This window comes from Haliotis rufescens, unplaced genomic scaffold (genome assembly GCF_023055435.1).
Source record: "Haliotis rufescens isolate VD_foot unplaced genomic scaffold, xgHalRufe1.0.p SCAF_5, whole genome shotgun sequence".
In the NCBI taxonomy this organism is placed as follows: domain Eukaryota; kingdom Metazoa; phylum Mollusca; class Gastropoda; order Lepetellida; family Haliotidae; genus Haliotis; species Haliotis rufescens.
In genome coordinates this window covers 2,945,862-2,960,310 of record NW_025964223.1, presented here as the reverse complement: position 1 = coordinate 2,960,310, position 14,449 = coordinate 2,945,862, and the positions used below count along the sequence as shown (strand labels likewise).

The window sequence follows — 14,449 nt, the reverse complement described above, 5'->3', positions numbered from 1 at the left end:
CAATCACGTCACAAGCCAGACCATCCAGTCTATCTACAAGTACAAGTTGCTGGAGGTCTACAATCATGTCACAAGCCAGACCATCCAGTCTATCAACAAGTACAAGTTGCTGGAGGTCTACAATCATGTCACAAGCCAGACCATCCAGTCTGTCAACAAGTACAAGTTGCTGGAGGTCTACAATCACGTCACAAGCCAGACCATCCAGTCTATCAACAAGTACAAGTTGCTGGAGGTCTACAATCATGTCACAAGCCAGACCATCCAGTCTATCAACAAGTACAAGTTACTGGAGGTCTACAATCATGTCACAAGCCAGACCATCCAGTCTTTCAACGAGTACAAGTTGCTGGAGGTCGACAATCATGTCACAAGCCAGACCATCCAGTCTATCAACAAGTACAAGTTACTGGAGGTCTACAATCACGTCACAAGCCAGACCATCCAGTCTATCAAGTACAAGTTGCTGGAGGTCTACAATCACGTCACAAGCCAGACCATCCAGTCTATCAACGAGTACAAGTTACTGGAGGTCTACAATCATGTCACAAGCCAGACCATCCAGTCTATCAACGAGTACAAGTTGCTGGAGGTCTACAATCACGTCACAAGCCAGACCATCCAGTCTATCAACAAGTACAAGTTGCTGGAGGTCTACAATCACGTCACAAGCCAGACCATCCAGTCTATCAACAAGTACAAGTTGCTGGAGGTCTACAATCATGTCACAAGCCAGACCATCCAGTCTATCAACAAGTACAAGTTACTGGAGGTCTACAATCACGTCACAAGCCAGACCATCCAGTCTATCAACAAGTACAAGTTGCTGGAGGTCTACAATCACGTCACAAGCCAGACCATCCAGTCTATCAACAAGTACAAGTTGCTGGAGGTCTACAATCACGTCACTAGCCAGACCATCCAGTCTATCAACAAGTACAGGTTGCTGGAGGTCTACAATCACGTCACAAGCCAGACCATCCAGTCTATCAAGTACAAGTTACTGGAGGTCTACAATCACGTCACAAGCCAGACCATCCAGTCTATCTACAAGTACAAGTTGCTGGGGGTCTATTCTAATCCAGAAACCCCATGGATTCTTACACTTTAAAAGATAATCATGGCTGGAAACATATCTGTGTCATGAGTGTGTCTGGGGTAGGACTCTGGTGACACCTCGACATGCAACTTCAATGACCTCCATTTGTCTGCTTCATTGAAGAGAACACAAAGATTGTAATAGTTTTGCAAACGTTTATTGATACAAAACCCTGAATGACCAAGGAGTAGAAAACAATGGCGAAAAATGAATTATGAATAAATGAACAAATGAATTTCTTATGAACAAATGAATACAATAATGTATTGTTCCTCTAAGGAATGTTCTATTGATGCTATAATGACAGGTGGAACAAACATTGACCAGCCTAGACCATGGTGGGACAGACAGTAGTCTCCCCTTAGGTCATGAGGCCACCACCAGGTGGCAGCATGATCTCAGGGGAGATAACCCTTTTTGGGTGGGAAAGAAATTAAATTACAAAAGAGAATATCTAAGACAATTGAATAACCTGGTCAAGGCAAGACAGATTAACATGACAATGACTTGGAAGCGAAATATCTTAAAGAGATCTATTGTAGGCACAAATTGCAGAATTCACATGGAAGCCGATCTGGTGTAAAACAGTCGAATTGTTCACTCGCACATACCAATGAAACGTTTAGGACAATTTTGACACTAAGGTAACTTGATCATTTTTAGCACCCGAAAATAGTTAAAAATTCAGCAGAATTAGATTTATCGATTCTGATCGGGAGTATTGAAGATTTGGACTGCCCTAACCGATCATCAGGGAGATGCAGTGGGAATGAGGACATCGACTTGACAGTTTCATTCACTAGCTCCAGCCACCGCTGACACATGATGATACTAGAAATCGTAAGTTAGCTAATGCCTCGAGGATCACAGTCACACACACACAAACATGTTCACTAATGAATTTGTATATTTCAAATTTCCACCAATGAAATTGTCCGCTTGCTCATGGATGACTGATGGAACAATGTCATGATTGTCTCCATTTCATGGCTGATGGATGTGACAGATATAGAAAGACAATAAATAAAGTTGGTCTGATATGCAATTGGTTGCAAAAATAAGCACAGCTATATTTTGAGTATAAAAATCTTGCTTGGTGCATAGATATTATTGCATTTCATTGACAACCAAGTTCAGTAATGGATAGTGACTGGAGCTAGTGGTACGTCTTGACAGACCTCATCTGTATGGGACAAACAGGGACACGAACCACGCAACACAATAACTTTACTTCCAGGGCTCATTTTGAAGACTACTCAATTATTTTCAGAACAAGTAACTCAAAGACAAAACAAATTGGGCCAGTATCTGCTGCTTATTGAATGATACATTACAAAAAGGGACAAACTAATAACAATTTTCCTTTACAGTGCCATGTCAAGTATACAGTTTTTGAGCTATTGTCATGTTTGTTGACCTTTTGAACTTCTTGGCGGGACTACCTATTTGATTAGCATTTAGAAATCAATTGATTAGCATTCATTAACATTCAGTTAAATTACTGACAAACAGGCACAAAATGTGGCACACAAGGCCTTGTTCCACAAAGCAATCTTAGCACTACGACTCAGTCATATAGTTGCGATAGTCTCAGCTCTACGGCTAAGTCACAGAGTTACGATAGTCTCAGCTCTACGACTAAGTCACAGAGTTACGATAGTCTCAGCTCTACAACTAAGTCACAGAGTTACGATAGTCTCAGCTCTACGACTAAGTCACAGAGTTACGATAGTCTCGGCTCTATAGAGTTGGTCTTCGCATTAAGATGGCTTTGTGGAACAGGACCCAACGGTGCTAAAATAACCGTTTGTTCTGACCATCACACTTACAACAGAACATTCATTCATGTATTTCAACAGAACCGAGGGAAACTGGATCACTTTCCACACTGACAAATGTCCCTTGGTTCTCGACTAAAACATCACACATGTGGCAAATATTTTCTCCATTACACTTTGTACAATAGAACATAATAACATGCAACAGAACATATTTCACTCCTTGTTTATAATGGAAATAAACATTTGCAACATGGGAAAATATCATTTGGATAGGCCTGCAACACAGAACATGGAGACTACGGGAGGATGCATCAACACACGACTAATAACACATGTTTTAGGACTGCATCACTAAAACGTTCAGATCTCCGGAAGTGGTTCACAACACAGGCCAGCCATGACCCTACAACAATATACCAGTACTCCGGTTGGTCAAGTCGAACTAGTCCCCAGGTCACTTCAGACTAGTGGTTTGTGTAAAATAGCTTAGTTTTGGTAGAAACAACGTCACCCTGGATTTTCACTAGTCTTGGACTAACAGACCAGTGGCCTTGTCTATCCCTGTCATAACTTGTAGCTCGGGAGTAGCACTAATTCAAGGGCGGCAGTGAAAATAATGACACTTCTCATTGAATTCCTATTTTTGTTTGTGTTGTCATGGATACAGCTTGATGTTGGTCTGACTTCACTCAGAGGGAGCAAGGAATTTACGTGTTTACGGCGCTATATATATATATATATGACACTGTAGCAAACATGGAGTAAAGTCTATCATCTGGTGACGAAACTTTGAAACTAATCACATCGTATTGTCAGCTGATGTCCTCATTAGCTTCCTAGCTCATCAAACAGTGACATCATTCGGACACAAACTTGGGCGTCATCACTTTCCTCAAATCTAGGGTGTCATCACACAAGAACATCATGCACTGTATAGGTTTCTATATGTCTGATGACATCCAAAGAATGAGTGCCCATGTACTGGTGTATTGTTGCGGAAGCTGGCTGCCATGTGTCCAGAGTATAGGGACCACGTCAAGAGATCTAACAGATCGCTAGTGAGGTAAACTGGGTCCAGTCATGACAACAACAGCATTAAGTTAAATAAATAAATAATGTCAATAAATACCATGGTGATGTAGGAATACTTTAAAATTTATGACATCTTCTGACAATGTGTCAAACATGACAATTCTGGAGTATTTTTTTATATTTTTTTCTCTCAATATTTTCAATACAAAAAATAATTCAGACATTTCTCCGTGACAATGAAATGCCTAATGTGGAGCAAATAAATAATGAAAAAAAACATAACTGGCAAGGTTTTTTTTTCATGAATTGAGGCATTGCACAGTCTATGTTAAATGAAGATATGGTGATATATGCCCTTAGCATACACCTCGTTCTGATGATTTGTTAAAAATAAACAATACAAACTCGAAAAGTACATTCATATTTCTAATGTCAATCTGGGAATGCCCTTATCAAAATCATAGGAATTTAAACAAAGGTCAATTGTGGTTCATTTGGAATCAATTAACAGTGTATGAATATCAACCAAAATACATGACTCATAGAGCAGACACTTTTCAAACAGATTTGGCAGCTCAGGTTCATGAGAATTTCTTGTTATGATAACAAGTTTTGTGACAAACACTCTTGCTATGCGCTGTAACCTTATGAGTGATATGCATTTGAAAGTTGTCTTCAGACAATGATTTGATCAGTGATACTGTGGTCATTAGGGAATCATTGATATCCAGAGAAACGGCCAGTAACAGACTTATGCAATGATCATGTGAGAGTTTAAGCGGAAGGGAATGATGCACACGGACACATAGAAATCACCATGAATTCATTTCATTTGATAAACACGACAACAGATCATAAAGATATACAATTTTCTGGTAGCGAAGTCTCATTTTTTAACAGAGTTGATCCTGCATAAGAAACAGTCGTAAGAAATGAAGTGACCACCTGTCAACGACTTCTCAGTGACGGGGAATTTTTCATATTAATGGACATATGCTAGGTATCAAGTGAGTTGAAAAAGAAGACCTGTGTATATTCTGCAAGAACAGAGCTTTATCTTAACAATGATTCTGACAGAAAAAGTAACAAGATTTCTTAATGGTATGATAAATTCCTCTACCCATACAGGAACTTGTACACAGTGTATTCACCTCTTCAGCCTTGCACAGCAAGAAGATATCTACCATGTCACAAAGAAGTCATCTTGTGTTCAAACATGCATATTTTAAAATTTCATTAAAAACAATAACAATTTGGGATCTTGTTCGCAACTTGTTTCCACATGTAAATACTGTAGTGTTGGGATGGCCAAACATTGAATGAAGTTTTAAAACAGGCATGTCAGGCTCTACCGCAAGAGAGCATCTAAGAGCATTCAACAGTAATTAGAGACTTTTTACAGGCTTCTTTTAACAGACGTAGCATTCATAATTTACTCTTGTTGACTGACATTTCATGTAGCATGCTTCCGTAAGTTGCTATATACAATTTTAAAGATTTTCAAAGTCAGTCATTCCCATGCAACGACTGTTAAAACAAGCCAGTCAATATATCAACTCTTTGTTTCATAACTATTTAATATAACCCTGAGCGAAACATTTGAACCAGTGTTCCAACTGAATGAAACCTCCAAGAACTGTTCATTCTATCTAAGTACGACAAATATTGATCAACTTATGATTGTGCATCATATTTATGACTAGATGATGCCTTGTAAGTGAAACAACAGACTATCTAGATATCTATATACAATCAAGCATGCACATAACACACGACATGTCATCGCACCCAACATGGTGGCATCGCACCTTAATAAGTTAGGAATCCGGGGCAATTTTACACAGATCTATATACAATTAATGGGCACAAAATTCAATAGTATATATTAGTCTCTTTGCCCAAGGGACAAACCAAATATGAATCCACTGACGCTTGAAATAAGTTAAATACCTGGTATATTCAAGATTAGTGTTTTGATTTCGTGGGCACAGTACTCATTAAATAAATCTACAATTCTCTGTGCCCGTCGAAATAAAGCAAATACTTGAAAGACACATGCACAACTAATAAATTAATTAAACCCATATCAACAAACCTGGAAACAATCAGTTACTTGATGTGACAAATCTCTTATTGCATTAAGGTTTGGGCAAATATTGGAGAATTTTCAACACTTTCCAAACAAGTACAGTGATGTCCAAACTGAAAATGGGGGTGATTCAAGACTTAAAATTTAGAAACTATCAAAGTTTAGACACTCGTTTTCTTTTAACATTTGTAACGATAACCTGTAAAATAATCTCATAAAAATATAATACAATAACTTACATGACAAAACTGTCCATGCCTGTGTTTCCAGAACTTGACGATACATGATTAAAGTGGTCAATGGACTCAAAAGCGATTTGTCCTCGTCTTGAATAACGGTGGATTTACTTGAAAGTTAATTTCAAGGCATATTAAGTCAACAATATCATAATTCTGTTCATTCTGGAAGAGGGCACATTTCAGACTACACCTTGGATCACCTGTCGCACTGAGTAGTTTTCACACCTGAAGCCTTACAACACAGACCCATAAATACGCAGGCCTTGGACTACACTTCTAACAGTCACGGACTGATGAGAGATTCCAATATTGATATATGTTGTCAGTATACGAAAAGGTTCAGCCGCTATGTATGTGAGATTACCTTGGAGTAATCAGCCCGGGAAGAGCATACTGCATTGAAACTTACTCTAACACATATTTTGAATCAAAAGCATGAAATTCTTCCTCTGAGGTTGAAAGTGTGTTCACAATGAACAAGGAAGTGATCTCAGTGTCTGTGTCACAGCGTCAATTTTTACAAAATCTTATTTGGACAAAGCACTTTTATGAACAAGCATTTCAAAGTGATTGTGTCTTCTTTGATTCAAAGTATTGACTTGGGAGGTATATTTACAGTCCGTTTCTAGACGTAAGAAGTTAGATCATATGTATGCACCATACGCCAATTTCTAGATATCTACGAAATATGTATAACTGGATATTTGATGAGTATCATTGTATGAAAGCTAAGCACTTAAGGTACAGGGGAACTTTTCCATAAAATACAATAATAGAAGCTCAATTAATACAATTTGGCAAGTGAACCACTCAATAATTTTCACAGGGTATGTGTAAAATATAAGTCGAAGTTTGACAACCTAATCACCGAGATGTACATGTTTCTACTCTCAAGACATACAGACTCATTTCGATATCTATGGGAAAACTACTCATTGTGCAGGGAAATAACTTTCCAGGAAGTCAAGGGAATCATACAGACATACAGAGTAAACCAACCACATAGGAGTGAGTGAGTGAGTGAGTTTGGATTCGAACCCGGGTCTTCGGCGTGACGAGCGAACGCCTTAACCACTAGGCTACCCGACCGCCCCCAACCACATAGGACACACAGCCCCTGGTTAAATCAAACCTGGAGAAAAAGCTAAACTTTGTACAATTTAGTCCAATTTCAAACAATCCTCTCGAAAGAAGACAGATTTGGTGCATTTTCTTTTTAAAAAAAAAGACATATCAACAAATAGAATCAACATATACGTGATGGATAATTTAGAAATTTTAAATAAAGGTTGTTTGTTTAGGCTGAATGTCATATAAACAAACCTTGACTCTTGATCAACTGAAATAGACAAACGTAATAGATGACCTCCTCTGTCAAAACAGCATCAAGAAAAATCCCATCCTAATCATGCACAGAAAATAATCCTCTAGAACATTGACAATTTATTAAAATGTGTTAAAATACTTCTGTTGTCATGGTTACTGTTGTCACAAATAATTAAAATTATTATGATAATATAATATTTATTTAAGATCAAATGTTTTGTGCTGCATCAAAATATTTTCAGTAATACAGCAATTTAAGCAAATATTGTTGATAAATCTAAGAATGGGATCTTCCTTGGGTTGGCAGAGAACCAAATAACTATATACATACAAACATGTAAACAATAGACAGACTACTCGTGTGTGGTAGTGTGCTGAAGAAAGAAATTGAATGCTCTTCAGATAATTAGTACTTCTTTCGGAAAGATGTAAAGAATAACAAATAGTTCCAATCACCAGATTGACCTAATTTTGGGGTCAATCATAAAGATATTATTTATATTTTCAAATAAAAGGCAATTAACTAAAACATTTAGAGATAATTTTACATGCATTTTCAGATGAAATGTCACATGACATGCTGGTTTAATTTGCACTTTCCTGAAGAAACATTTCATTTTCCTGAAAACCATTTCAACAGTTTTCTTTTTAGGCCTAAGAAATCCTGATGGTCCACACTGTCACCGAACCACCAAATGAAAGTATAACAAACTCAGAACACACATTTGTAACATAACAATATGTATACTATTTTACAATTAGGAATAGGGCATTTAAATCTTGCTTGTGCTTATCATGGAGATAGCTTTAAGTTATGTCGTGGTGAATATTGGTCCTTCAAGAGAGAGAGTTTGTTGGGAGTGAAGGGAAATCCTTCATGGAAGTCTGTACAGACACCACCATTGCTTCAACAGCACGTTGTCCATGGGTGACGAAGAATGCACTCAGATGAAGCTGATATGTAGTCTTTGCAATATTATGACAATGTCAGGGAATACAGTTCCGGAATAAATTAAACTGGCCTCATCGTTAACACTGCCCTAGCTAAGATGAAATGATGGTTCGTTATAAATATTTCGATGATATTTGGACAACTGCTTCTTATATTTGGTTTGACCGAGAACGCCTTGTGAGCAGTAATCTCATACCCTTGGGGTCGAGATCATGTAAATGAATATTGTAAAAAAAAAAAAATTAAAAAAAAGGGCTTTGGGCTGTACATCATCAGCACCCCAGTCAGAGGGGACAAAAGAAAGTGCCACACTGATGCACAGGAATATATGTTGAAAGCACCAAACTGTTTCGTCAACTGAATAGCTAGCATCAGCAGCGAATACACAGAGTCAACATCCAGTTTTGATCCATGAGTCGTTGCACGGAAAAGGCTCCGACAAAAAAATAATTATAATGCCACTACTGGCTGGTTGTGAACTGTAAATGAAGACTGTTACAAAATTGCAAAGTTTGATATAGGGTTGGTAGTTGACAAGAGTGGATCGTTGATGAATGGAACAATGTACACAACCCTTCAATGGCAGCAAGTTTGGGGAAGGCAGGCTTTGGATCCACAAGTTTTCGGTGTACGGTACACGAGGATGGAATAGACCATTAGGCATCATCCCCCTCAGCGCCAGTAGGAATATTTCCGCAGCTGTGAACTTTGTACGTATCCACTAGGGTCATCAGCTTCACTGGCTAACTGACAGAGGAGAGTAACAGTTCACAACCCTTATTCTTCCAACTGAAACTTCTCGTGGCAAACCTACAGAGGTACTGTTTAGTTCTACGTTGCAACAAGGCAGTTGAGCAAACACAAGTCATCATAATCCATTCAGAAACTTGCACACGCGTACTATCCAAGACTCTCACACTGTAAGCAGACAATGGTTTGATTTTTTTTTGTTTTTTTTTACAAAAGAAAATGGCAAATGGCAGATTCTTTGTGCAGAAGTGGAAGGATTTCCTGAGATGTTTTCCTCACGTTGAATCAGATCACTGTTGGCTTCAACATTCCATTGCCAATGCTCTGTGTGTAAAGCCAGCCTCCAGTTTCGAAGCAGCACAAGTGAGTCTCTCTAGAGAGAAGTTGGGTGTCATGGAGGATGCAGAACAGTCTTGGTCTGCTGTCACACGAGCATCCAGGAAGTCATTGTCGCCGTAGCTCTGGCTACTTGCGTTGCTCTCAGTCTCAACTGATTGGCTGCGATGTATTTCTGTCTTCGTGGTCACTTTGTTTCCTCGACAGGAGAAACAGGGCCTCAACAATTTGGGGTCCAGTAAAACTTCTCCATTTAATCCCTTGAAGATGATTCCACAACACACTTGAGTTCTACAACACAAAAAAATGTCATATACAACCTAAACAAAACAGACATTCTAAGTATTGAAACAGTTTGAAACATATTGTATCTATCTATGTTAGCTACACAAAGCAAGGGCTTCACATATTGTATCTATCTGTGCTTGGAACACCAAGCAAGATGGTCACATATTGTACCTATCTATGCTGGAAATGCCAAGCAAGGGTTTCACATATTGTACCTATCTATGCTGGGAATGCCAAGCATGAGTGTCACATATTTTGCCTATCTATGCTGGGAACGCCAAGCAAGGGTGTCACATATTGTACCTATCTATGCTGGGAACGCCAAGCAAGGGTGTCACATATTGTACATATCTATGCTGGGAACGCCAAGCAAGATGGTCACATATTGTACCTATCTATGCTGGGAACGCCAAGCAAGGGTGTCACATATTGTACCTATCTATGCTGGGAACGCCAAGCAAGGGCCTCACATATTGTACCTATCCATGATGGGAACGCCAAGCAAGGGCTTCACATAGTGTACCTATCTATGCTTGGAACGCCAAGCAAGGGCGTTACATATTGTACCTATCCATGCTGGGAACGCCAAGCAAGGGCCTCACATATTGTACCTATCCATGCTGGGAACGCCAAGCAAGCGTGTCACATATTGTAGCTATCTATGCTGGGAATTACACAAAGGTAATGAGCTAATACTTCAACCACTTAACTACCCCTCATCACTCCATTAATGTAATGTGACAAAATATAATTTTGAAATTCAAAAGTTTAATCCATAACTGAAACTCAAAAGGAATTTAGTTACGTACTACTATCCATTTATTCAAACAGATATCAACTCATTGAACAACAAATTTTATGACTACATTTGGGTACAAGGATAAAAAATAAACCATTCTAAATGGCCGCCTTCTCACTTTTTCCAGTAACTGAGATCTAGGAAGGAGCTGACTCGAGGACGAGCCAGACTGGGAGATCTCTTCCTGTGTTTGGAGCTGCTGCTATCCCGTGAATCCTCATTGTCGGACTCGTCACTCAGACTCAGGGAACGCTTTCGAGGAAATGAGACGTTTTGACTCAATGTCTCATCACCTGCTGACACAAAGAAAAAGTGGTCAAAACAAACTTCATAATTTCCTGACATTTGATTGAAATGCTTTTTCACAAAGAGCATGAACTGAACCTACAATTGTACAAGCTGTTCTATATCATCTTTTGTTACATAAATAATTAGTATATGTTCATTATAATTTCATGAGAATTCCTGATGACTTTGTTTTATAATAGGTATTTCGTTTAGTAATCATTACAGGAAGTGTAGAAAGGTCGAACGGACAATAAGGATTAATGCCCCAGGCTCTAAGGATTAGGACCTGGGTATTTCACTTTGCATTGTCACTAAACGTAAACCTTCTTTCAATCAAGAATCAAGAATCAAGAATCAGATTTCTTGAGCTATTTCAGTCACACACTTGACACAAATAACACATCTGGCCACAAATAATACAAGCAGAAAGTAAATAATAGATCTATCCCGAGACACCTATTTGATAAATCTAGTCAGATCTGGGCCAGTGGAAGGGTATAAAACTCTTGTTCATCTACATTCATGAGTATCCACAGGACCTCTGAATAGCAGGACAAACACTCTCCCAAAATCAAGAGAGCAGGTATAGACTATAATCCACACAGCCTCATACACTTCACCACTTATCTGGGCACACATTCCACTGGAGCCGACACATGTTGTTTCTATTATCACTCACAAATTGACCTGACCCATGTTCATTTTTAGTAAACTCAGCCAGAATTCCAAACTGAAACTGCCTAGTTGGCGTCAACCAGCTGGAGAAAGCCTCAATATTTCAGTTTAAAACTGCCTTCAGTGTTTTCAAACATGTGACAACAATGGGCTTTGTAATACATGCACAATGAAACCCTATTATTCCAGACTGTTCACAGTGAAATGTCCGGATTAATGAGAATCATGGGCGTACGGTAGTGAATGGCTCCATTACATCAACCTTCCCACTTAACAGAAATCACCCAGAAGGCTTTTGACTGTAACTATATTTCCTTTATTTATTTTCATGGACATCTTACGTTGAGGATATAGAGGGAATATGACAGACAACAGGTTAAAAAAAAGTCTCAATGTCAAAATTAAGCATGAATGCTGCTATTCCCTGAAGCATAGCTGTGTTCAAACCAACATTTTTACGATCATCAGTGGTAACACTAACGAACAGACAACGGCAGATGAGTTTCCGATTTCCCAACAGCTGTCCCTCAACCACCCTCATTGAGCACAGAGAACAGTAACCGTGGGTAGCACTCTGCCCCCACTGAGTCCCAGTCACCACTGAAATATGCAGAAAGGGTGTGGTCTGGTTTCTATGGAGCTAGTGCAGCAAGCAGCTCTACCGACCCCCGTCCTGCATATTTAGCCCAGAGAGGCTTCATCCACAACCCTGTTGATAGCTGCGTGAGGTTACTGGGTTATTGTTATGATATGGTGGGAGTGGATGACGAGGCATGTTATAACCTGCTGCTCCATCCTGCATTGATGGGTTGGTTCCCCCTCCTAACATGTTCATGCACATGTCACTTGCAATGTCATGATACCTCAGGCTGTATCAGGAGTGGGTGTTCTGTCTTATCTGCATGTGTGGTAATATGTATGCGATAGCATTTTAATATTAATATTGCAAACTGTCCCGACATCTGTTTGGCTTTTGACTTCCCTTGTTGCCTAGCAACCCATAGAAAACTGTCAGCTGATAAACAGACTTGTGATAACCGTTATGTAAAAAAATCAACATAATTTCAGATTTTATATAGAGATGATAAAATGAATACATTTATCATTAGCTTAGCACAGAGAAACAAAAAGCATGCATTAAAGTAGCAGTGCTTGGTCTTTAGACAAGTAAACATTCACTGAATGTACTCAACGGCAATAAAAATCCACTAACTTACAAACAAGCACAGGCCTGCAGGGAGATGACAAACCCTTACACACCATCGTCACTGTCTTATTGCATTTCAAGGGGTCCCAGGGTCTCTGGTGTAAATTCCAACATAAGCCTTATATTCAACAGTAGGTTACACCGAGAAGTGTTATTTTGTGGAAGGTGTGTGTGGGGCTGTGGGAATAATCTGAGAACACCAGCTCCTTGAAACATGAGGCTTTCTTAACACATTCCCAAGGGGAGGATGGCTCTCTGCTTGTTTGAACTTTCATGACCATCTATGTCTTCTGGTTGGGGGTTACGCTAATGGAAAATTACTTTAGCACATGCTGTGATGGAATTATCACCCAGACGTATCATGTGACACCATCAGTTTGGCCAAATCGACAGGACCACATTCCCTCATATAACGCTGCACTCACTTGTTATTACTAGAAAAAAATGTTTCGGAGAAAAAATCCATGTGATGCATAAGAAGAGATTTTAATCATATCTTTCCTTTTCCATGTAACCCAACCTTATTTTATTAACAAAATACAAAATATATTTAATATAGATCAGTGAGCGACTGTTCATGCCACAGGGAAACAAAGATTTGTACAATTGTGGTTGTCATTAAAAGCACAAATATTCACCCACTAGGCTACCCCACCACCCCTAAATAATCCAGATCAAATAGGGGCCAGACTTCCTTAACCCAAATCTTCACCTGAGAATTCATCTGAGAGTTGGCTGGGACTAGGAATGCTGTAAGTTTTTCTTTTCTCTTTGTTTTTCTTGATCTTCTTGTGTTTCTTGAACTTGAGTGGACTCTTATTCTTGATCTTGAGGGCTGACTTAGTGCCAGGACCTGCTCGAGCATCCACTACCTGTAAACACACAACAAATATTGCTAGGTAACCTCAAAGGTACATGCAAGTTTGTCAAGCGAACTTGTTTACTTTCACTGCAGACAAATGTTCTGTGTGCACTAGCCCGCATCATGTGTTTGTACGTCTTGGAGGATGTGAGAACTGCCTAGGTGTCATGTTATACAAATTTCTCACTCACCAAAAAATGTAACCACATTACTCTTGCAAAGATTCAGTTATCATTCATAGAATTTGTACTACATAACAATTTCCTGAAAACATATATTACTTTTATTACAACATCAGTATCAATCACATAGTTGGCAGGAAACAAGGGAAAAAGTTCCGTTTCTAGACAAGACACAAACAGTTTGTTGGCAATTGTGACGCTACCACTGGACTGGGTCCAACACAAGAAGTTGTGAATGAGTGAAGGTTGTAAACACTATCTCTTCTGTGATGGGGTTTGTCTTGGATAACTTGGGTCCCGTTAAAAACGATCCAGAAAAATCACTGAATGGAAACTCCACAATCTGACATTGTGCCAGGAGTAGTTTTCTAATTAGACCTGTGATGACTGGCATGAAATATACGTTGAACAAAGAGTTTGTAGTGTGCGCACGGCACTGTTTTGATGGAGGAAGGGGTGGAGGAAGTTGTAAGGGATGGAGGGGCAGAGGGGAGGAGTGGACACCAACAATGTTGGGTGAGTGAGTGAGTAATGAGTATGGCAT

At 39.1% G+C, this 14,449-nt stretch overlaps 1 protein-coding gene across 2 annotated transcripts in view; it reads right to left on the bottom strand.

Annotated features, from left to right (window-relative positions):
• Positions 1-1,240: 1,240 nt before the first annotated feature.
• LOC124133525 (SIN3-HDAC complex-associated factor-like) overlaps positions 1,241-14,449 on the bottom strand; it is a 33,337-nt gene continuing 20,128 nt past the window's right edge. For both annotated transcript variants that reach the window (XM_046497937.2, XM_046497936.2), the window contains exons 3-5: positions 13,574-13,733; positions 10,810-10,984; positions 1,241-9,895 (exon numbers count right to left, since the gene is read on the bottom strand). In XM_046497937.2, coding sequence (XP_046353893.1) covers positions 9,571-9,895; positions 10,810-10,984; positions 13,574-13,733 — 660 coding nt within the window. In that variant the 3' untranslated portion in view covers positions 1,241-9,570. The remainder of the gene's footprint in view (positions 9,896-10,809; positions 10,985-13,573; positions 13,734-14,449) is intronic.